This window comes from Cydia splendana, chromosome 20, assembly GCF_910591565.1.
Source record: "Cydia splendana chromosome 20, ilCydSple1.2, whole genome shotgun sequence".
Lineage (NCBI taxonomy): Eukaryota > Metazoa > Arthropoda > Insecta > Lepidoptera > Tortricidae > Cydia > Cydia splendana.
The window spans coordinates 8545927-8569799 of NC_085979.1; the positions used below are offsets into that span (position 1 = coordinate 8545927).

Genomic DNA, 23873 nt, shown 5'->3' on the forward strand with positions numbered 1-23873 from the left:
ATAATCAATTGTTTTATTTCGTAACTATACGTATTTTTACATGAAAGTAGAAAAAAATTGGTAATATGAGATTAGAACAAGTCTAGCATTATTCACATAAATAGAATAGAATTCATTGGTATACAATCAAATATACTTATTATTCCACAAAAAAAAAACAAAATTGTATGGCAAGAATGCGCTATGTATGTCAATTAGTATCTATAATCGTTTACATGATGACATTAAAGAATTACCACTTAATTTATTTAAAACTAGGTTAAAAAAATGGTTAATAGACGAATGCTTCTATCATGTCAGTGATTATTTTGATTATTATAATTGTTAAATTGGTATGTAGTCTTAAGTTCTTTTATATTCTTGCCATTTTTCGAATCTCTTAATTATTGAAATTAATCCCTACTACTGCGTTTTATGTGTTGTGACTAATGTGTAATATTACTAATGTATTTTATTATTTTATGTGATTCCATTAATTATAATTTTTTGTTATGACTTTGTTAGTTTCAAATATTGTAGGTATAAATTTTGCATGCCAGCTACTGGTGAAATGTGTGCTTCACTTATAATTGTTGACCATCTATTGTACCATGTTTTAAGCAAAATAAATGATTTATGATTATGATTTATGATAACCCATTTTATGCTGAATTCAGTGATATATAGTTTGTATATATCATTCATAGATTTTTTTTGGGAAACGGTCATATTTCTAACACGCGCCAAATTCGCGATGATCACCCGTTGAGGCCCCGCCACTTGACGTATATTTTTCCAAAATGGCTGCGCCACTCAACCGGCTAGTTATGTCTGTCCGTCTCGCGGCCTCCGGCACTTACCGTAGAGACCTCCAGGAGGACAATGCCACTCGAAGGGATAAATTCTTAACAAAAAATGTTATATTCATTTTTTTGATATGACGCACCATATTCATGTTATGGCTAGATGAACTTCGACAAAATTTAACCGTTGAATAACTTGTTGAAGTCCAATATAACATAGTATGTAATAGTACTGAAAGAAATTTTACACGGAGGATAACCTTGCAAGCTTATTCTCCATATAAGATTTCTTTCAGTACTATCACATACTATGTTATATTGAACTTCAACAAGTTAATACATGAATATGGTGAGTCTTACCAAAAAGTTGCATATAACCTTTTTTGTTTAAAATTTATTCAGGATTATTTCTTACCTTGACACTTTATTCCTAATTCTAATACTTTTCTCAAAAATTAAAAAAAAACTGTCAACCGGGACATATTTCATGCTAAAAGGGGGGGTTGCGTCAGGGGGAGGGCATGGGACACTAGTGTGCATAAAGCACCATACCCAAAGGTATACTACATTCATTGAATGCTGGCTATAATTTGTTTGTCTTCCCCATACATTAGAACACAACTTGACCACATAGCTTGCCCCTTTTTCTATGAGATTTGGCTTAAAGGACTAACAATCAGGGCAATAAAAATCCATAAAAAAAAAATTGACACAATTCTAAGGATTGACAGGGCAAGCTATGCTGGCGCCATCTGCTAAATACTTCAACCGTCCAAGCCCGTTACACAAAATTGCGGACTATAATCCACTGGCGATAGGATATTCAGGATTTTTGACAAAAATCACTTTTGAATTTTAATAGATGATTGTTAAAGTTGACAGTCTCATTAGAAGCTATGAACTTCTAATGAGACTGTTAACACTTCAAGAGTATTACAAAACATAATGAAATTATTGTTATTCTGAAATCATCGCTAAACTTCACTTACTTCTGTAAATAGATTCTTTTTCTTACATCTCCTCACATCGTCAGCAAAAACTTGCAGTCTTTTCTGTTTAATGATGTCTTTTGATTCTACCTGTTCCATAAGACTGCGCCACACTAAATAGTATGTTCCACGACACATCCTGCGAACATAACAATCAAATTTAATACCTCAAAACAAGGTTGTAACTTTAAAATCACTTGAGAAGAAACATACTGTGAGATTTTGTCCACTGTCGGTACTTTTTCAGGGGGACAACCCATTGCCAGCAACCAGTTCGCAAATTTTGCGGGCACTTCATCACTGCTAAGTTTTGTCTCACTCATTGTTGTTTAATGCGTGGAAAACAAATTAAAACTCAAATAAATAAACTATTTAGTGCATTCATAACAATACTTGACAGCCCGTCCCGTCAGCCGTTCGGATTTGAAATTAAATGAAGGGTTGCCCGAAGAAAATATTACGTAGAATTTGGTTTACGAGGATAGTTTCACGTATTTCTTTGAGAGTTCAATAATGATTTAATAAAATATATAGCTGGTCAAGCAGATCTTGTCAGTGGAAAGAGGCGGCAAATTTGAAAAATTTGAGTAGGGATATCGTCTCAGTAAATTTGACTTTCGCGCCTTTTTCTACTGACAAGATTTGCTATATATCATACTTTCTAAACGCTAAATTGAGGTGTTTTTCAGAAAGTTTTAAACGAATACTTGCACCAAGATTTCACTTTTATGAGAAAATCTCACAAACAAGGGTTTTATTGACCATACTATAAAAACTCGTCAAAGCTGTCAAAACAAAGCTCTGTTGCATTGCATGTGATGTGGACTGCAAATATTTCAAAACTTGTGTTTTCACCGCTCCCATAATGTTAAGCAATTTGAAAGAGTTTATTTCAGTAGTACAAGATGGGTTAACATCCAACACTAATTTGCGGCAGACATTGCAAGAAGTACAGAAAGTGAAGAATATTTTTAAAGATAAACAAAGGCTGGTGAACGAAAATCAGGTGAACTGCGGTGCTGGGTCTGTCTTGTTGGACAAGTATCAGTCAGAATGGGCGACGTTACATGAAAATGCTGATATAAATGCTAAAGCAGCAGATGAAGCGGATAAATTGATACTGGAACTGCATGAAACAGCGAAAACAAAGTTGCAAACTGCAAATGATTTGGCGCAAAACTTGGCCCATTTGCCGAGTCTCACGGCTTCTGTGGCACAGTGTATCGACAGTTTGAAGAACTTGGAGGTATTAATGAAGACTGTGGAGCAGGATCTGGTGGAATTTGAGGATATTGTGGAAAGGAGTAAGATGGAAAAATGGAAATTAGACCATCATTATCATCTCACTTTGTACAAGGAGAAAAAAATGGGTAGATTGCTTTTTTATTATTTAAATTCAAAGAATTAGGACCCAGTAAACAGTTTTATTCTTCTATTCTTATTAGATATTTAAACTGTGTGCAGTCTTATAAGACTTTTATTGTAACAAAATCAAATAAGTTTCTAATTAACTACCCTTAATGTAGCTTTATATTACACTGGTACTGTACCAGTGTAATATAAAGCTACATTAAGGGTCCATTTACACTCAGTTAAGTGTCACTCAGTCAGAATAAGGAATAATGTGTGAAAAATCCAGCCAAGTGTGGGTCGGACTTGCACATGAAGGGTTCTGTACCATTACACAATAAACAGCAAAAAAATCATGTTTGTTGTATGGGAGCCCCACTTAAATATTTTTTTATTTTGTTTTTAGTATTTGTTGTTATATCGACAACAGAAATACATAATCTGTGAAAATTTCTATCAGAGTTCATGAGATACAGCCGGGTAACAGACAGACTGACTGACAGATGGACAGGCTGATGGTGGAGTCTTAGTAACAGGGTCCCGTTTTTACCCTTTGGGTATGGAACCCTAAAAATGTAATGTTTTTTTCTCTTCATCATTAGATCAACTTGATACCATATTGCATTGATTCAGTGTTACATATTAGCCTAATTTATATTGTGCATTCAACTTATGTTTGTAATTAGATTAAAAGGTATTTAGTTCATATGATTCATATCTAATTATTAACCAATTAGTGAAATATAATCAGTATAATTATGTATAACTATGAACACAAAATTAGTAAAAGGAGAAGCCTGTACTTACGAGGGCTGCTACTTATGTATCCGGAATGGTCCACTTACTGGAACTATAACTGGAATACAGTTTGTTTCACATGTCTATCAATTGGTTTTACATTTTAGCATTATTTAAAAAAATTATTTGTTTCATCTTCCACGGATTTACTTGTGAAAATTTTCGTGCAGATGTTTTTTTGTACGATGTTCGGAGTGGATAAACTTTAAAATAGTGCATGGATCGACTTTTTTCGACTTTTGGGGAGTAAGTTCCATCGAAGGTCAATGTTTTAGCGAGTTAAATTGTGGTCGTAGTATATTACGGTATTTACGGTAGGACGAATTAAAAAAAAACGCTCAAAATCGGCTGTTATCCCACAAAATATAGATGCTGTGAACTAGGCTTGTGCCTGCTCGCTCAATCGGTCAAACGAACTAGTTCGGTCTTTTAGTTCCTTTAGTTCAGTTCGGTCTTTGAGAGCTGGGAATGTATGAATCGATTTTACCTTAGTTTTTTTTCTAAATTTTTGGCAATTGAATTACGATTCAAGTTGTACGATACTATAGCTGGTCAAGCAAATCTTGTCAGTAAAAAAAGGCGCGAAATTCAAATTTTCTATGGGACGATATCCCTTCCGCCTACATTTTTCAAATTTGCCGCCTTTTTCTACTGACAAGATCTGCTTGACCAAGTATATATGACGGTTAAACATCAAAAAGCGAGACACAATAAAATAAAAAATATAGCAAAAATATTTGATTTTTTTTTCATACTTTTCAGGTTTAGGACTGTTTGTCACTCTTTTATCTCGTTCGCACTCGTGCCAACGTCATTGTGAACCATTTCGTTCAGTCTATTTTCTGTTTCACTCATGTCAAGCGCTCATCAATCCCACTGAACTAAAGGACTCTCTCTCTTTGGTCGGTCCCTCATGTCTGAGGATCGTGGTCAGTATCAGGGTTGCATCTGGAGCGGATGATCTGTCTCCACCGGTTTCTGTCCAACGCGTCTCTGACGACCGTGTAGAAAGCAGAGGATGACGAGTCTTTAACTTGATCGGTCCATCTTATTGGTGAACGACCGCGTGATCTCCTGCCTTCGGTGTGTCCAATCACTATCAGTTTTTCCAAACTTTCGTCACCTCTGCGCACTGTGTGTCCGAAATATGATAGTATACGCTGTTGGCATATGGTGGATAGACGAGTTTTCACTCGGAGCTGGGTTAGGATTGATGCATTAGTACGTCTCGCCGTCCAAGGTATTCGTAACATTCGTCTCCAGCACCACATCTCAAATGCATCAATCCTTTTTCTCTCTCTGGCCAGGATAGTCCACGTTTCCACTCCATACAGGAAGATAGGGAATACTAGTGCTCGTATCAATCTGATCTTGGTTTTGATACCAATTCCCCTTTTCTTCCAAATGTTATTTAAACGGGTCATAGCATCCTTTGCCATCCCGATTCGCCTTCTTATCTCGGACACACATTTGCCATCATTGCAGATTTGGGAACCCAGGTAAATATAGCGGTCGACTATATCAATGCCAGGAATGTTGCAGGTGACATTTGCTAACTTTCCGGCTCGATCCACCACCATCACTTTGGTTTTCGCTCTGTTCACAGCGAGACCTACGTTGCCACTTTCTAATTCGAGTCTTTGAAATAATTCACTCATGTCTTCCATTGATGTTGCCAAAAGAATGGTGTCGTCTGCATATCGGAGATTCGATAACCTTTTCCCACCAATAGGGAAACCCTTGTCCCAATTTTCGATGGTTTTCCGAATGATGTATTCTCCATATATGTTAAAAAGTGCAGGAGACAAGATGCACCCCTGTCTCACTCCCTTTTTTGTTTGGAACATATTGGAGCATTCAGTGCCTATTCTAATGAACGAACGGTTTTCAGCGTACAGACTCTTGATCAAAGCAACGAGGTGCTCAGGGGCTCCCATTTCGAGTAGAACATTCCACAGTTTGTCCCATTGCACGCAGTCGAAGGCTTTCTTGTAGTCAATGAAGCACAGAACCAGGGGGCTGTTGAATTCCCTGCTCTTCTCTATGATTTGTCGAACGTTTAGTATTTGTTCCCGCGTTCCTCTGCCCTTCACGAAGCCTGCCTGCTCTCTGGGTATCTGTCGGCTTAGAAAGTAGTTAAGACGTTCATTAATCACATGCAGGAGGATCTTACTGGCATGAGATATTAACGCTATAGTCCTGTAATTGCCACAGTCTTTTGAAGAGCCTTTTTTATGTAAAGGTATGAACACCGATTCTGTCCAATCTTTTGGCCATCTTCCAGTTTTCCAGATGGTATTACAGATTTCGGTGATGCCCTTGGTGCCTCGCGGACCTAGGTTTTTCAATATTTCGGCTGTAATAGTATCCTTGCCCGGTGATTTCCTACACTTGAGAGCTTTGATGGCCTGATCTATTTCTGACGGTAGGATATCAGGTTCTTCTGTCGACCATGTGATATTAGAGTCAATAAGGCTTCCCGTGTCATATAGCTCCGCGCAGTAACTTTTCCAGCGCTCCAACACTTCAGCCACACTTGTCAGTAAACGTCCGTCTTTATCTTCGATGGCACAAGTCCTCGGTTTTCGCGTTCCAGTCAGTTCTTTTACTTTTTGAAAAAGATACCGGGATTCATTTCTCATCGAGTGACGTTCGAGTTCGAGACAGACTTCGTTGATGTGATTATCATAATCTTTCCGACAGCGTTGTTGAACTAAGCGGCTCAGTTCTGCATACCGCTTCTGGTCTTCAGTTGCACATATACCGCTTTCCTTTAGTTCTCGTCTCTCAAGGATGATTTGGGCCGTCTCCTGTGTGATAAAATCTTTCATAACGGGCTTCGACATCTTATTAACCCTAGCTGTTTCCTCTATCATCCTTTTGAAATATTCCCATTTAGTGTCACTGTCTGTCAAGTTATTTGGGAAGTCAACTACTCTCTGTGCAAAGCCTTCTCTGAAGCTATTGATATTTATGCTTTGCATACTCGGGCCTACTTTAGGTCTTTGCATCCTCTTTAGCCGTACTCGGACTGTTGCTACAAGAAGTTGGTGGTCGGAGCCGCAGTCAGCACCGGGGAGAGTTGTGGCGTTTATCACTGAGCTTCTCCATCTCGTCCCTACTAATATGTAGTCAATTTGGTTCCTACATCTGTCGCCAGGGGATATCCAGGTATATAATCTACGGATATGATGTTTGAAGCAGGTGTTTGTGATAGTAAAATTTTCTTCACAGCAGAACTGTAACAGACGCTCGCCCCTGTCATTACGCTCTCCTATTCCGTGTTTTCCCGCAACACGCCGAAGGTGATCATCATCTGTGGTATTTCCAACTTTCGCATTAAAGTCCCCTAAGATGATAGTTACTTCACGCTTTGGAAGATTTTTAAGTGTCGCAGTCAGCGCATCGTAGAAACCCTCTATTTCTTCGTCAGTTGCCTGTGCTGTGGGGGCATACACCTGCACGATGTTAAGCTTGCACGGTACGGTGTTAATTTGGAGTGTTATTATACGATCGCTAACTGGTTTATATCCCACAATGCACTTGCTCAGCGATCGCGGTACTATGAAGGCCACTCCTCTGCTGCTATCGTCTTCTGGGCCCGAAAAATACACTGTACTCCCCAGGTCAGATGTAAAGTGACCCTGGCCTTTCCAGTGTGTCTCGCTTAGCCCTAGCAGTTGGACGTTCTTCCTGTGCATTTCGTTTTCTACAATTCGCAACTTGCCAGGTTGGTTGAGGCCGCGCACATTCCACGTTCCTATGCGATGGGGATGGCGAAACGACTTGCGATTATTAGATTCATCATCATCAGTAACTGAATTTCCATGCGGCGCCCGACGATTCACGCGCACATGGCCGGTAGCACATTTCACACCACCCCTCCCGGTGAGATGGCGCCGGGCGTCAGCCGGATCGCCAGACATACTACTTACTGTTCTTAGACCTTCCATACTGACTCTCTTGGGAAAAATAGAAGCAGTGGTTTCCCGTTGCCTTCTGCCCCAGACGTTTTTGAAGTTATTTAGACTTCCAGGCTGCTGATGCCTCCTTCGGTCGGTTGCCCGACCGGTTGTATGGTTATACCGCCATTGCTCGGTCGCCAGAGCCTCGTTCGTTATCTAGCAGGGAGCACCGCGGCGTCCAAAGAACGCCGCCGCCGGCTATTCATGACGAACCACCGACGCGTGCAGGTGAGGTTGACTGTTGGGCCGGATGGATGTTATTTCCGTTCTCCCCCTTACTCCCCTACTAAAGGACTAAAGACCGATTAAGAGCGTGCAAAAAGATTTAGTTCCTTTCGGTCCTTGACGGGATTTCATTCTTAACAGTTCTTAGTTCATGACCGACACAAGCCTACTGTGAACAAACTCATAATGCAAGATGGTCATAGTATATATCGCAAGATAGAGGCATCTCATGGCAATAGTATGACGAGCATTTATAAGATATTACATGAACATTTGGTTTAAAAAAAAAGAAAAACTCGCAAAAGAGCCGTTCTTGCGTACAAAATGCACGTCTTGTATACGAAGATCACAGTGGAAACGGTGCTATGAAAAGTTGTTTTAACATATATACAAAAGTGCATCATTCATCTTGGTGGACAAATACAAAGGCAATAAAACCATTTATAACTATAGATATTTGTTATTTTTTGTGTTTCCGGATACATAAGTAGCAGCCCTCGTATAATTTTATGTAATCTATGAATGTTAATACTTCTGTACCAGACCTGTCAGTTCCTAAGGGTGCCTTTTGTCCGGGTCTGCCTAAAACGTAGTCTGACTAATTCGCGTTATGCCTAGACCAACCGAGAAATAGTCGCACTAAGACTTAGGCCTAATGAGTTTTTGTCCTAAAGCGAACTTGGCAAAGTGAGACTCGGACGTATTACGATTTTGTGCAAAAGCGAAATTGGCAGCGTGAGACTTAGACTTATTACGTATTGGTCTAAAAGCGAATTTGACACGAGATCATTTTTACAAGCTTTTATTTAGTTTCACCTGACCGTTGTCTGTCTGTCTGTAATCAAATCTTGCAAGTTAAATTTGATCCACTTCCTGGTTTCCGATTGAGCTGAAATTTTGCATGCATGTATAAATCGGATGACAATGCAATATTATGGTACCATCGAGCTGATCTGATGATGGGGAAAGGAGGTGGCCATAGGAACTCTGTGATGAAACAGCGCAACCTTATTGTGTTAGGGTTTTTTAGAATTGTCTCGATGGGTTCTTACGATAATAATTGGCTGTGGAAAGAAAAATACATTCAGCGATAAAAGCTTATACCAAAAATTGTTTTTTTTTTTGCCATAACTTATTACCTATTTCAATATTTTATACTGATAGAGCAATGTCCATTATAGGGGGCCCATTACTGGATCCACGTCCATTACCGGGGTTCCATTACTGGAGCTTTGGTGTCCATGACTAGAGAAAAAAACATAGTTTTAATTTGTTAAGTATGTGGAAACTCATTGCAGTATCTTTGATACAACACGCCTGACACATGAAAGACGGATAGGACATTCATCTTTTAACACGCTAAGCGGTAAACCATTTACATGTATCAGGGAAATATCACAAATACTCCAAATTTCCTCTTCAATTTCCCATGACTGGTGCTGTTACCTTATAGGCGTAACGTGTTTTAGCCTAACTGATAATTAGGCGTATCGCGAAATGGACAAACAGCTACTTAGGCTTACTACGTTTGGGACATATTGCGAAATAGGTGATATAAGTAATAGGTCAATAGCGATTTAGACGAATAGCGAATTTCAAATGAAGTTTTGTCATAACGAGAATTAGTCAGACTACGTTTTAGGCAGTCCCGGACAAAAGGAATGAAATTGAAAATGTATATACCGTTTATCTCAAATTTCAGCTACCCTGGAAGACACACGGATGAAACTAGCCAGAGAGAACTCTGTCCACAACCAGGAGCGGGAGAAACAGCAGCTAGCGGAACTCCAGGCCCGGAGAGACAACAGTGCCTCGGCTTTCCAGCAGGATATGGCGAGATATCTGGCCAGCGGCAGTGTGCCATCAGGTTAGACAATTTTTGTTACATGAAAATGTAGCTAGTCTGTTTTTTCTTAAGTATAAAGTAGGTACAAACAGTAACACTCCTAACTGTACATTGGTGGACCTTATTACAAAAGGCATAAGGTCCACCAATGTACAGTTAGGGTTACCAGATGTCAGGAATTTTGCCCGTTTGTCAGGAATACGGCCGGAATACGAAAATGTCAGGAATTTTAGTGAATTAACAGAGTTTACTAGTATGTACCTAAAAAGGTACATTGTTCAAATTTGAACAATTAGGTTTAAACTGCGACCCTTACAGAAAACAAATGCTACTAGAAAAGTGGGTTAGGTTAGGTTTGAACTGCGACCCTTACTGAAAAGAAATGCTACTAGAAAAGTGGGTTAGGTTAGGTTTGAACTGCGACCCTTGCAGAAAAGAAATGCTACTAGAAAAGTAGATTAGGTTAGGTTTGAACTGCGACCCTTACAGAAAATAAATGCTACTAGAAAAGTGGGTTAGGTTAGGTTTGAACTGCGACCCTTACAGAAAAGAAATGCTACTAGAAAAGTGGGTTAGGTTAGGTTTGAATTGCGACCCTTACAGAAAAGAAATGCTACTAGAAAAGTGGGTTAGGTTAGGTTTGAACTGCGACCCTTGCAAAATGCTACTAGAAAAGTGAGTTAGGTTAGGTTAGGACTGCGACTGTTACAGAAATAAAATGCTACTAGAAAAAGGTGACGAAGTGGATTAAATATTAATTAATTTAATAGGATAACGATATATTAAATATTTGCATATTTTTAATTAAAAGGTGGTTACAATTTTGGTGGTCATTTACTATTTTTGTTTTATACATATATATATTTTCACCTAAATAAACCACTATGATTACCAAAAATTTATGCATATTACCAAATAAAGTAAACTGATGCCAAAATTACTACTAGAAAATTTGAACAATTAGGTTTAAACTGCGACCCTTACAGAAAAGAAATGCTACTAGAAAAGTGGGTTAGGTTAGGTTTGAACTGCGACCCTTACTGAAAAGAAATGCTACTAGAAAAGTAGATTAGGTTAGGTTTGAACTGCGACCCTTACAGAAAATAAATGCTACTAGAAAAGTGGGTTAGGTTAGGTTTGAACTGCGACCCTTACAGAAAAGAAATGTCTACACTCACCCTTACCTAGCTGCTGGACGAGAGAGGGGCAGACGCGCGGGAGGAGGACATATGACCTTTTGAATGACATTACCAATCCATCTACGGCACGATCAAGCTGCCTTGTACTTCAATATTAACCCTATACCAAAATTATGTTATATATACTCATTTGTGGAAGCTGATTATACTTATATATACTGCAAACCGTCTACTTCATTGAAGAGCACCGAATTATCCAACAATTTATGGTGACCCCGACGTGATCTGGATGACGCAACTGGAAGGCGAAGATATCCCGGAATAAGTGCATACGTATACTGGATCCGAAGGAAGTACGCCCGTTCCTTTTAGTGTTCATCATTTCCTATTTTAAAAGTTATTGTTCTCGACTTGTGTTAATTTAGTTCGATAATTCTAGTGCAATTAGTGCGGTTTGTGAGTTTAGTCTATGTAGGTACCACCGTTTGCAAAATTATTAACAAAACTTCGCAATTCTTCATTCCTTATGCATAAATAGCATTTAAATAGCTTCTTTATAGTTCTAAAGTAAATAATACATACGGGTTGGTACCGTAAAACAATTAAAACTTCTATAAAATTCGACTTAAAAATTGTGTGTTAACACAGTGTTCCACAGTGTCCAACTTTCGTACTTTAAAGTTTCTAGTTTTTCGTAAATACATTAGTCCCTATTAAAAAACAAGTACTTATAGGTAGTTAAACATAATTGCCGACTATTTCAGGAAATTAACGGGATATAGGCCGGTGAGAACTAGTGATTTGGTCAACTACACTGCACAGCGGTTTCCAGCAGCGCGGCGCCGAGTAACACCGTGTCGCTTTGCGTTGACCGGCCGGTACCTACCTATAGTGCACATCTGTTATCAGCGATCAGCTGTTCTACTCATCATATACGAGGTTGGATTCATTTAAATTACTTTATAACTAACTTCTTTGTTATTTTCGCCTGCATAATGACCGAATTAAAGGACCTTTTAAAACAACGGGCCACTATAAGAGGCCGCGTAACATTATTTGAAAAGTTTATAACGCCTTTAATGAGTCTCGATAGTGTAACTGAGCGTAATAAATTAATAAACAACGAATTAAGCTTAAGATTATCCAAATTTCAAGAGTTAAGTTACACTTTCGACGAAATTCAAAATAAAATTGAGGAATTAGACTCCGATACGTCAAAACAGATGGAAGAAAGGGAGCAAACGGAAAACCAGTTCTTCCAACTGATTGGCACCGCTCAAGAGTTTTTAGATGCGTTTAACGATAGCAAAACAAAACAAGGGGATGAGTCTTCATGTCGTGGCAGCTCCACATCAGTTACAAATCATGTTAAACTGCCACCCCTGAAAATTCCTCCTTTTAGCGGTGATACAAATAAATGGCTTCAGTTCCGAGACATGTACTTGTCTCTCATTCACAATAATGATAATTTGGACAACATAAGTAAATTCCATTATTTAAAATCATACTTGGAGGGTTCCGCTCTGGCAGTCATTAATTCGGTCAGCGTTTCGGCAGATAATTATCAAATTGCTTGGTCGTTGCTCTGTGACAGGTACAATAATAAGCGTCTATTAATTAACGAACACATTAAATGTCTATTTTCGATTGAGGCGCTCTCTAAGGAGTCCGACCGGGGCCTGCGCAACTTAGTAGATGCAATTTCAAAAAATTTAAGTGCTTTGAAATTGTTAGGCGAGCCAACTGATAGTTGGGGCACGCTTATTATTTATATAGGCTCATCGAAGTTGGACTCGGTAACCGCGAGAAATTGGGAGGAACATCGAAGCAAATTAGAGACCCATACTTTGGACGATTTTTTCAACTTTCTTCGTCAAAGGGCAACTGTATTAGAAACAGTCTACGCCGCTAAAACTTCAAATAATCAAAGTCATAATATTAATAAGGTTGAAAATCGTCACAACTTTAATAGGTCGAAATCATTCATTTCTTCTTCGCTCGATTCACACCCCCGTGGCAGTTGTTTGGCATGTAAACAAGATCATAAATTATATGAGTGCAACAAATTTAAATCGATGTCTGTGGAAGAACGAAATGCAAAGGTTTTTCAATGGAAATTATGTAGTAATTGTTTACGTAATGATCACCAATCGTACCAATGCCGCCTCGCTGGTTGCCGCATCTGTAAAAGAAGGCATAATACTTTACTTCATAAAACAAACAACTTACCCAGCGGTTCTCAACCGCATCAAACACAATCATCATCGTGTTTTAGCCTAACTGATAATTAGGCGTATCGCGAAATGGACAAACAGCTACTTAGGCTTACTACGTTTGGGACATATTGCGAAATAGGTGATATAAGTAATAGGTCAATAGCGATTTAGACGAATAGCGAATTTCAAATGAAGTTTTGTCATAACGAGAATTAGTCAGACTACGTTTTAGGCAGTCCCGGACAAAAGGAATGAAATTGAAAATGTATATACCGTTTATCTCAAATTTCAGCTACCCTGGAAGACACACGGATGAAACTAGCCAGAGAGAACTCTGTCCACAACCAGGAGCGGGAGAAACAGCAGCTAGCGGAACTCCAGGCCCGGAGAGACAACAGTGCCTCGGCTTTCCAGCAGGATATGGCGAGATATCTGGCCAGCGGCAGTGTGCCATCAGGTTAGACAATTTTTGTTACATGAAAATGTAGCTAGTCTGTTTTTTCTTAAGTATAAAGTAGGTACAAACAGTAACACTCCTAACTGTACATTGGTGGACCTTATTACAAAAGGCATAAGGTCCACCAATGTACAGTTAGGGTTACCAGATGTCAGGAATTTTGCCCGTTTGTCAGGAATACGGCCGGAATACGAAAATGTCAGGAATTTTAGTGAATTAACAGAGTTTACTAGTATGTACCTAAAAAGGTACATTGTTCAAATTTGAACAATTAGGTTTAAACTGCGACCCTTACAGAAAACAAATGCTACTAGAAAAGTGGGTTAGGTTAGGTTTGAACTGCGACCCTTACTGAAAAGAAATGCTACTAGAAAAGTGGGTTAGGTTAGGTTTGAACTGCGACCCTTGCAGAAAAGAAATGCTACTAGAAAAGTAGATTAGGTTAGGTTTGAACTGCGACCCTTACAGAAAATAAATGCTACTAGAAAAGTGGGTTAGGTTAGGTTTGAACTGCGACCCTTACAGAAAAGAAATGCTACTAGAAAAGTGGGTTAGGTTAGGTTTGAATTGCGACCCTTACAGAAAAGAAATGCTACTAGAAAAGTGGGTTAGGTTAGGTTTGAACTGCGACCCTTGCAAAATGCTACTAGAAAAGTGAGTTAGGTTAGGTTAGGACTGCGACTGTTACAGAAATAAAATGCTACTAGAAAAAGGTGACGAAGTGGATTAAATATTAATTAATTTAATAGGATAACGATATATTAAATATTTGCATATTTTTAATTAAAAGGTGGTTACAATTTTGGTGGTCATTTACTATTTTTGTTTTATACATATATATATTTTCACCTAAATAAACCACTATGATTACCAAAAATTTATGCATATTACCAAATAAAGTAAACTGATGCCAAAATTACTACTAGAAAATTTGAACAATTAGGTTTAAACTGCGACCCTTACAGAAAAGAAATGCTACTAGAAAAGTGGGTTAGGTTAGGTTTGAACTGCGACCCTTACTGAAAAGAAATGCTACTAGAAAAGTAGATTAGGTTAGGTTTGAACTGCGACCCTTACAGAAAATAAATGCTACTAGAAAAGTGGGTTAGGTTAGGTTTGAACTGCGACCCTTACAGAAAAGAAATGTCTACACTCACCCTTACCTAGCTGCTGGACGAGAGAGGGGCAGACGCGCGGGAGGAGGACATATGACCTTTTGAATGACATTACCAATCCATCTACGGCACGATCAAGCTGCCTTGTACTTCAATATTAACCCTATACCAAAATTATGTTATATATACTCATTTGTGGAAGCTGATTATACTTATATATACTGCAAACCGTCTACTTCATTGAAGAGCACCGAATTATCCAACAATTTATGGTGACCCCGACGTGATCTGGATGACGCAACTGGAAGGCGAAGATATCCCGGAATAAGTGCATACGTATACTGGATCCGAAGGAAGTACGCCCGTTCCTTTTAGTGTTCATCATTTCCTATTTTAAAAGTTATTGTTCTCGACTTGTGTTAATTTAGTTCGATAATTCTAGTGCAATTAGTGCGGTTTGTGAGTTTAGTCTATGTAGGTACCACCGTTTGCAAAATTATTAACAAAACTTCGCAATTCTTCATTCCTTATGCATAAATAGCATTTAAATAGCTTCTTTATAGTTCTAAAGTAAATAATACATACGGGTTGGTACCGTAAAACAATTAAAACTTCTATAAAATTCGACTTAAAAATTGTGTGTTAACACAGTGTTCCACAGTGTCCAACTTTCGTACTTTAAAGTTTCTAGTTTTTCGTAAATACATTAGTCCCTATTAAAAAACAAGTACTTATAGGTAGTTAAACATAATTGCCGACTATTTCAGGAAATTAACGGGATATAGGCCGGTGAGAACTAGTGATTTGGTCAACTACACTGCACAGCGGTTTCCAGCAGCGCGGCGCCGAGTAACACCGTGTCGCTTTGCGTTGACCGGCCGGTACCTACCTATAGTGCACATCTGTTATCAGCGATCAGCTGTTCTACTCATCATATACGAGGTTGGATTCATTTAAATTACTTTATAACTAACTTCTTTGTTATTTTCGCCTGCATAATGACCGAATTAAAGGACCTTTTAAAACAACGGGCCACTATAAGAGGCCGCGTAACATTATTTGAAAAGTTTATAACGCCTTTAATGAGTCTCGATAGTGTAACTGAGCGTAATAAATTAATAAACAACGAATTAAGCTTAAGATTATCCAAATTTCAAGAGTTAAGTTACACTTTCGACGAAATTCAAAATAAAATTGAGGAATTAGACTCCGATACGTCAAAACAGATGGAAGAAAGGGAGCAAACGGAAAACCAGTTCTTCCAACTGATTGGCACCGCTCAAGAGTTTTTAGATGCGTTTAACGATAGCAAAACAAAACAAGGGGATGAGTCTTCATGTCGTGGCAGCTCCACATCAGTTACAAATCATGTTAAACTGCCACCCCTGAAAATTCCTCCTTTTAGCGGTGATACAAATAAATGGCTTCAGTTCCGAGACATGTACTTGTCTCTCATTCACAATAATGATAATTTGGACAACATAAGTAAATTCCATTATTTAAAATCATACTTGGAGGGTTCCGCTCTGGCAGTCATTAATTCGGTCAGCGTTTCGGCAGATAATTATCAAATTGCTTGGTCGTTGCTCTGTGACAGGTACAATAATAAGCGTCTATTAATTAACGAACACATTAAATGTCTATTTTCGATTGAGGCGCTCTCTAAGGAGTCCGACCGGGGCCTGCGCAACTTAGTAGATGCAATTTCAAAAAATTTAAGTGCTTTGAAATTGTTAGGCGAGCCAACTGATAGTTGGGGCACGCTTATTATTTATATAGGCTCATCGAAGTTGGACTCGGTAACCGCGAGAAATTGGGAGGAACATCGAAGCAAATTAGAGACCCATACTTTGGACGATTTTTTCAACTTTCTTCGTCAAAGGGCAACTGTATTAGAAACAGTCTACGCCGCTAAAACTTCAAATAATCAAAGTCATAATATTAATAAGGTTGAAAATCGTCACAACTTTAATAGGTCGAAATCATTCATTTCTTCTTCGCTCGATTCACACCCCCGTGGCAGTTGTTTGGCATGTAAACAAGATCATAAATTATATGAGTGCAACAAATTTAAATCGATGTCTGTGGAAGAACGAAATGCAAAGGTTTTTCAATGGAAATTATGTAGTAATTGTTTACGTAATGATCACCAATCGTACCAATGCCGCCTCGCTGGTTGCCGCATCTGTAAAAGAAGGCATAATACTTTACTTCATAAAACAAACAACTTACCCAGCGGTTCTCAACCGCATCAAACACAATCATCATCATCATCATCGCGACAAGAGATACAAAATAACGTAGAATCGTCTGCGTCTACATCCTTACCTATCAATTCAACTTCTAACCTTGAAGTACCTACTAATACTACTGATAACGCATCTTCTGGCCCGCGTCCGGTAATTACACTGTCTGCTGGCTCCTCAGGCTTCGGTCTTCATTCTACAGCTGTAGTCGAGGTGTCAAACAATGGCAACATAATAAAATTGCGCGCTCTTCTAGACAATGGTTCGCAAACTTCATTCATAACGGAGGCGGCTCGAGCTAAGTTAGGATGCCCTACAATTAAAAAATTCAAGTGCGTGTCCGGTCTGCAAAATGCCATCGTAGGCACTGCCGAACACTGCAACGTACAGATAAGGTCTACTTATACCTCATTCACTACAAATGTTAAATGCTATGTCCTACCAGTCATAACTGACATTGTTCCTCAAATTGAGATACGAGTTGACGAACTAGCCATCCCCGGCCACATACAATTAGCTGATCCAGACTTCTATCGCCCTGGAGACATCGATATTCTTCTAAGTCTGGAAGTCTTCTGGGACGTTCTGGGTACTTCTCAAATAAAACTCGGACCAAACAAACCGGTCCTCCACGAAACTGAGCTTGGATGGATCCTCGGTGGCCGCAATATGGGGAAAGGTACAAAGCGTAATAGCAAACCTTATTGCCATTTTAGTCAAGATATACAACAGCAACTTGTAAAGTTCTGGGAAATAGAAGAAGTTCCTAAAACCCAACCTACGTCAAATAGCGACGAATACTGTGAAACCCTTTTTCAAGAAACAACGCAGCGTGGAGAGGATGGTAGATTTTGCGTTCAAATACCTCTGTGTGATTCACCAGATGTCTTAGGCGACTCATTTAAAATAGCCGAACGGCGACTACATCAAATGGAACGTAAAATGAAACAAAAATCTGAATTTAAAGATGAGTATTCTAAATTTATGCAAGAGTACGAGCGCCTAGGACATATGAGTGAAGTACCTAAGCCCGAGCGAGGATGCTACCTACCTCATCACGCTGTGATACGTGAATCTAGCGAAACTACGCGCTTGCGCGTAGTTTACGACGCGTCAGCAAAAACGTCATCAGGCGTATCATTTAATGATATCCAACATGTCGGACCTGTCGTCCAGGACGACCTCTTCTCCATATTGCTTCGTTTTAGGCAACACAAATATGTAGTGACAGCCGATGTGGAGAAGATGTATCGTCAAATTTTAGTAAAGCCCGAACAACGTCATCTACAGATGATTTTATGGCGTGAGCAATCGGATCAACCAATTAAAATATACCAACTGAATACAATTACATATGGTACATCATCTGCGCCATTCCTAAGTACACGGTGTCTAGTTCAGCTCGCTAATGAATGCACTGATGTAAGAGTTGCTAATGTAATAAAGCACGATTTTTATGTAGATGACGTCATTACAGGGAGCAGTTCAAAGGAGGACTTGTGCTACATAATAAATTCAATAACGGAAGTTCTTCATTCAGCGCACTTGCCATTGCGTAAATTCCGTTCTAACATAGGTTCCGTCCTTCAAGACAATTCGAATGCATTGATACCTAAAGATCTAGATTTCAGTTCACAATCAAGTGCTTTAGGACTCAAATGGGATCCAAGCACTGATACATTCAACTTTCCTGTCGATATTAAACATTCGTCAGTAGCCACCAAGCGATCGATCTTATCGAATTCTGCTAGATTGTTCGATCCTCTAGGGTTGTTGAGCTTATGTACAATTGTGCCAAAAATAATTCTAAAAAATTTATGGCTTACTAAGTTAGACTGGGATGATCCTATTCCCACAGATTTATCAAAATCGTGGTTTAATTTTGTGCTAGGCCTTAAGAGCCTGACTAACTTTCAAATACCTAGATTTGCTCTCGCTGATGATCCCGATGCGATCGTTGAATTGCATACATTTTGCGATGCGTCGCAAGATGCGTATGCAGCATGCGTCTACTTGCGTTCGATTAGTAGCTCAGGTAGCATATCAGTAAATTTATTGTGCGCTAAAACAAAAGTCAGTCCCGTGAAAGCTCAGACAATACCGCGTCTTGAATTATGCGGAGCTTTATTAGCTGCTCGATTAAGCTCGAAAGTAATCGAAGCTTTACGACTTACAGTCACCAACATCTATCATTGGACAGACTCATCTGTAACTCTAGGATGGATCTGTTCACCCTCGCAGAATCTTAAAACGTTTGTATCAAACCGTGTCGCAGAGATTCAACAGCTTACAGCAAATGGATCCTGGAGACACGTCCCAGGTGTTCAAAACCCTGCGGACTTAGCATCACGTGGTGTAAGTCCATCACAAGTAGCTGATGCTAACCTATGGTGGCACGGCCCCTCCTTTCTATTAGAAGGGCCATCAGCCTGGCCAGAAGTCATTAAACCTAGTGCCAACATACCTGAAATAAAAACTTACAAAACTAATTCTAAACCTAAAACTACTATACCTATAACATGCACTACAACTATACCTATAACCTATGACAAATTAGTAAATTTCGAAAATTTCTCTAAATTTACAATATTATTACGAAGCTTGGCTTATGCATTGCGTTTTGTCCACAACGTACGACACTCAAATAATAAAACAACTGGCCATCTAACTACAGACGAACTGCAATTGTCATTACATCATCTTGTTAAGCAACACCAAGAGGAGTGTTTCGAGCATGAACTACATCTACTAAATGATAAAAAATGCTTACCTTCAAAATCGCGAATCCTTTCTCTCAGACCCTTCGTGGATGAGAAGAGTATCCTCCGAGTAGGCGGACGTATTCAAAATTCATCTGAAATATTTAGTAAAAAGCATCCGATTATCTTGGACTCTAAAAATCGTTTTACCAAATTACTTTTTATCCAAGAACACAAAAAATTGTGCCACGGAGGTGCTCAGCTTTTACTGACTAACGTCAGGCAATTGTACTGGCCTGTTGCTGGAAGAAGATTAGCTAAATCCACTGTAAACAATTGTAAAATTTGTAAAATACTTAAAGCTAAATCTGTTATACCAATAATGGGAAACTTACCCTCCGCTCGAGTCAATCCTAGCTTCGCTTTCGAGGTTACCGGTATCGACTTCGCTGGTCCATTTCCGACTCGCGACCGAAAGGGACGTGGTTGCAAAATAATTAAAAGTTATTTATGTATATTCGTCTGTTTTGCAACCAAAGCAATTCATTTGGAAATTGCATCAGACTTGAGTGCGGAGGCATTTATCATGTGTTTAAATCGTTTTATCTCTCGCAGAGGAAAGCCTAGCGTAATCCATTGCGATAATGGCCGAAACTTTGTAGGCGCAAATAATGAATTTAAAAGATTCTTGGAATCTTGCGGTGAATCCATCTCGTCATATGCTGCCGGTGAATTCATAAATTTCAAGTTCTCACCTGCTTATTCACCGCATTTTAACGGACTTAGTGAAGCTGGCGTGAAGGCTGCCAAGCATCATTTAACGCGTATGATAGGGAACACTAACCTCACCTTTGAGCAATTGTCGTCTCTATTTGCACAGGTCGAGGCAATTCTTAATTCCAGGCCTATAACTCCCCTATCAGCCGATCCTACAGACTTTTACCCTTTGTGTCCCGGGCACTTCTTGATCGGCAAACCGCTCACATCATTGCCATCGCCCACACTCACCGAAATCAACCCAAATCGTCTTAGAAAATATGAGCACATTGAGCAGATGCGACAACAATTTTGGGAGAGATGGCGCACTGAATATTTGAACGAGCTGCAGCAACGATCAAAGTGGCGCATCAATCAGGGAAAACTCGCTGAAGGCGATATGGTGGTCCTCAAGGAGGCTAACTTGCCACCACTCAAATGGCGCATGGGCCGCATTCATCGACTGTATCCAGGAGCCGATGGGATAGCACGCGTTGCAGACGTGAACACGTCCAAGGGTATCATCCGCCGTGCCGTCACAAATCTCTGCCCGCTACCTAACGATGAGCGTGAAGAAGCTACTCGAAAACCCACAGTTTTCGAGGGGGGGAAGATGTCTACACTCACCCTTACCTAGCTGCTGGACGAGAGAGGGGCAGACGCGCGGGAGGAGGACATATGACCTTTTGAATGACATTACCAATCCATCTACGGCACGATCAAGCTGCCTTGTACTTCAATATTAACCCTATACCAAAATTATGTTATATATACTCATTTGTGGAAGCTGATTATACTTATATATACTGCAAACCGTCTACTTCATTGAAGAGCACCGAATTATCCAACAAATGCTACTAGAAAAGTGGGTTAGGTTAGGTTTGAATTGCGACCCTTACAGAAAAGAAATGCTACTAGAAAAGTGGGTTAGGTTAGGTTTGAACTGCGACCCTTGCAGAAAAGAAATGCTACTAGAAAAGTAGGTTAGGTTAGGTTTGAACTGCGACCCTTACAGAAACAAAATGCTACTAGAAAAGTGAGTTAGGTTAGGTTAGGACTGCGACTGTTACAGAAATAAAATGCTACTAGAAAAAGGTGACGAAGTGGATTAAATATTAATTAATTTAATAGGATAACGATATATTAAATATTTGCATATTTTTAATTAAAAGGTGGTTACAATTTTGGTGGTCATTTACTATTTTTGGGTTTACAATTATTATTTTGGAGTCATTTGCTTTATAATAGGATAGCAAGATTTAAAAATTTGGTTATAAGTTTACATTAAAATGGAGTTCTAATTTTGGTGCTCATTTACTATTTTTGGGTTTACAATGATTATTTTGGTGTCATTTTCTTTAATAGGATAGCAAGATGTAAAAATTTGGTTATCATTTCACATTAAAATGGGGTTTGAAATTTGGTAATAATTTACTATTTTTGGGTTCATAATGATTAGTTTGGTGTCATTTCATTTAAAAGAATAGTAAAATGTAATAAAATTGGTAATCATTTCACATTAAAATGGTGTTATAATTTTGGTGATCATTTATTATTTTAGGGTGGTAAAATAGATTTTATTGGTATTAAATTTTACTAAATCTGGTGATCAGTTAAATAGCAGCCTTAATTATACTATATCTTGTGATCAGTTAAATACCAGCCAATAATTTATATGACATTACAGATTACAGACTGTTTTAGAAGTCGGTTTTTTCTATTAAAGATTACAACGTACGAACGTGCCTTGCTATTTCAGTCAGTCTAGGTACAGTTGACGTCAAAGATATGTTTACACTTTTTGCCTTATTTCAAAGGAGTAAGGTGTAAAAGTGTAAACATATCTTTGACGTCGACTGCACCTAGTCTGACTGAAATAGCAAGGCACGTTCGTACGTTTCCGTAAAAAACGAAGGAAAACAATTATGCACTACATCTGTTACAAGAATATTTTGACAATAACCTTAAATATTTTTCTCTTTTAAGTGGCATCTAAACTGCAAGAGGTGACATTGGAGCAAGTGCAGCTAGACGACGACCGGACGGCGTTAGACCAGTTCTTAGAGAGCTGATGGGCCAGGGGCAGTCATGATATGGAACACGGGTGATATGAAGACCTTATTTTAATGTACACTTGTAAGTTTTATTCCAAAGTTAATATATTGTTGATAAAATGTCGTTTTTCTTAGTTTGTATTAGTTAAAGACCGAATTAAGCGAGGCCGAAAGGCCTACTCGGGGCGCAATTTCATTTATCCGGTTAAGTAGCGGGATTTACATTACGAAATTAGTGTCATGCATGTTGAAATCAGTTTCATGAAAGTAGTTTCGTTTCGATATACATATACAAAAGACTTAATTCTCTTTGATGAAAGTAATTTCGTGAAATAATTAGTGTCGTGAAATTCACAGTATCGCAGTGACCGTGGCCCCATCAGCATCAAAGTTACACGTCCGCACAACGCAGACACTTTCGCGACACTAAGTTTTCACGTCGCATTTACATTACGAAATTTGTTGCATGACACTAATTTCACCAAAAAATCTCGAAATTGATTTGCTTTCATGAAATTAATGCATGCATTACGTTATTATATTATTAACGCATTCACTGCCAGGGGGCGTGGCCTAGGAACAAACTTGTATGACGGTGGACGCACATGCAGTGGCGGATTTGCAGTATTTTCCGCCCTAGGCCCCAGGCCCTGCAGCCGCCCTTTTATCAGCAGATCAGCACCCATCATATTGACTACATTTTGAGTTATTTCTTGTTATCATCAGCGATTTTTTTTTGTCACAATTTGCCGCCCCTAAATATCATGCCGCCCTAGGCCCGGGCCTACTGGGCCTTAGGGCAAATCCGCCACTGCGCACATGTCCGTCGGGGTAGTGAATGTGTTAAGCGCGTAATATATTTGATGTCCTGCCCATGATGCCAGAGGTCAATGCCACTGTGCGAGCGGTACAGCAATAGAATTATGCGCGAGCGATATATTTTTTATTTTATTTTATTTATTCAAACAAAATTTATACAGTCTGACAGTATAAACCAAATCACTGTACAATTTAGAGTTAACTTATACGCTTTACAAAAACAGTTTTATAAAATACCACTACCATCCATCGCCTCACAATACTTCAGACAGACACTACATACACCCATCGACTTGCAAACAAATCACTTCCAGGAGCCCATGACAGAAGCGCGTTCAGAAATTTTAGAGCGCGAATGAGAGGAGATTTAAGGTGTGCTGCAGTACGCGTTGCTGGAACTGCAAGAAGGTTATGGTG

The 23873-nt window shown here is 39.0% G+C and overlaps 2 protein-coding genes across 2 annotated transcripts in view; one reads left to right on the top strand and one right to left on the bottom strand.

Moving 5' to 3' along the window:
• The window catches only part of LOC134800716 (uncharacterized), a 30494-nt gene extending 28298 nt beyond the window's left edge, over positions 1-2196 (bottom strand). The window contains exons 1-2 of the mRNA XM_063773230.1: positions 1985-2196; positions 1772-1910 (exon numbers count right to left, since the gene is read on the bottom strand). Of these exons, the coding sequence (XP_063629300.1) occupies positions 1772-1910; positions 1985-2094 (249 nt within the window). The 5' untranslated portion in view covers positions 2095-2196. The remainder of the gene's footprint in view (positions 1-1771; positions 1911-1984) is intronic.
• Positions 2197-2548: 352 nt separating this feature from the next.
• Positions 2549-22705, top strand: LOC134800859 (dysbindin-like). The gene is made up of 3 exons (XM_063773416.1): positions 2549-3141; positions 9812-9976; positions 22570-22705. The coding sequence occupies exons 1-3, from the start codon at positions 2637-2639 to the stop codon at positions 22653-22655; spliced, it is 756 nt and encodes a 251-aa protein (XP_063629486.1). The 5' UTR covers positions 2549-2636; the 3' UTR covers positions 22656-22705.
• The last annotated feature ends 1168 nt before the right edge of the window (positions 22706-23873 follow it).

Bases quoted from the DNA above. Each gene is read 5' to 3' on its own strand.
- LOC134800859 (XM_063773416.1), top strand. From the start codon at position 2,637: ATGTTAAGCAATTTGAAAGAGTTTATTTCAGTAGTACAAGATGGGTTA. The intron at 3,142-9,811 runs GTAGATTGCTTT...CTCAAATTTCAG, and splicing joins GTACAAGGAGAAAAAAATGG to CTACCCTGGAAGACACACGG. The intron at 9,977-22,569 runs GTTAGACAATTT...TTCTCTTTTAAG, and splicing joins CAGCGGCAGTGTGCCATCAG to TGGCATCTAAACTGCAAGAG.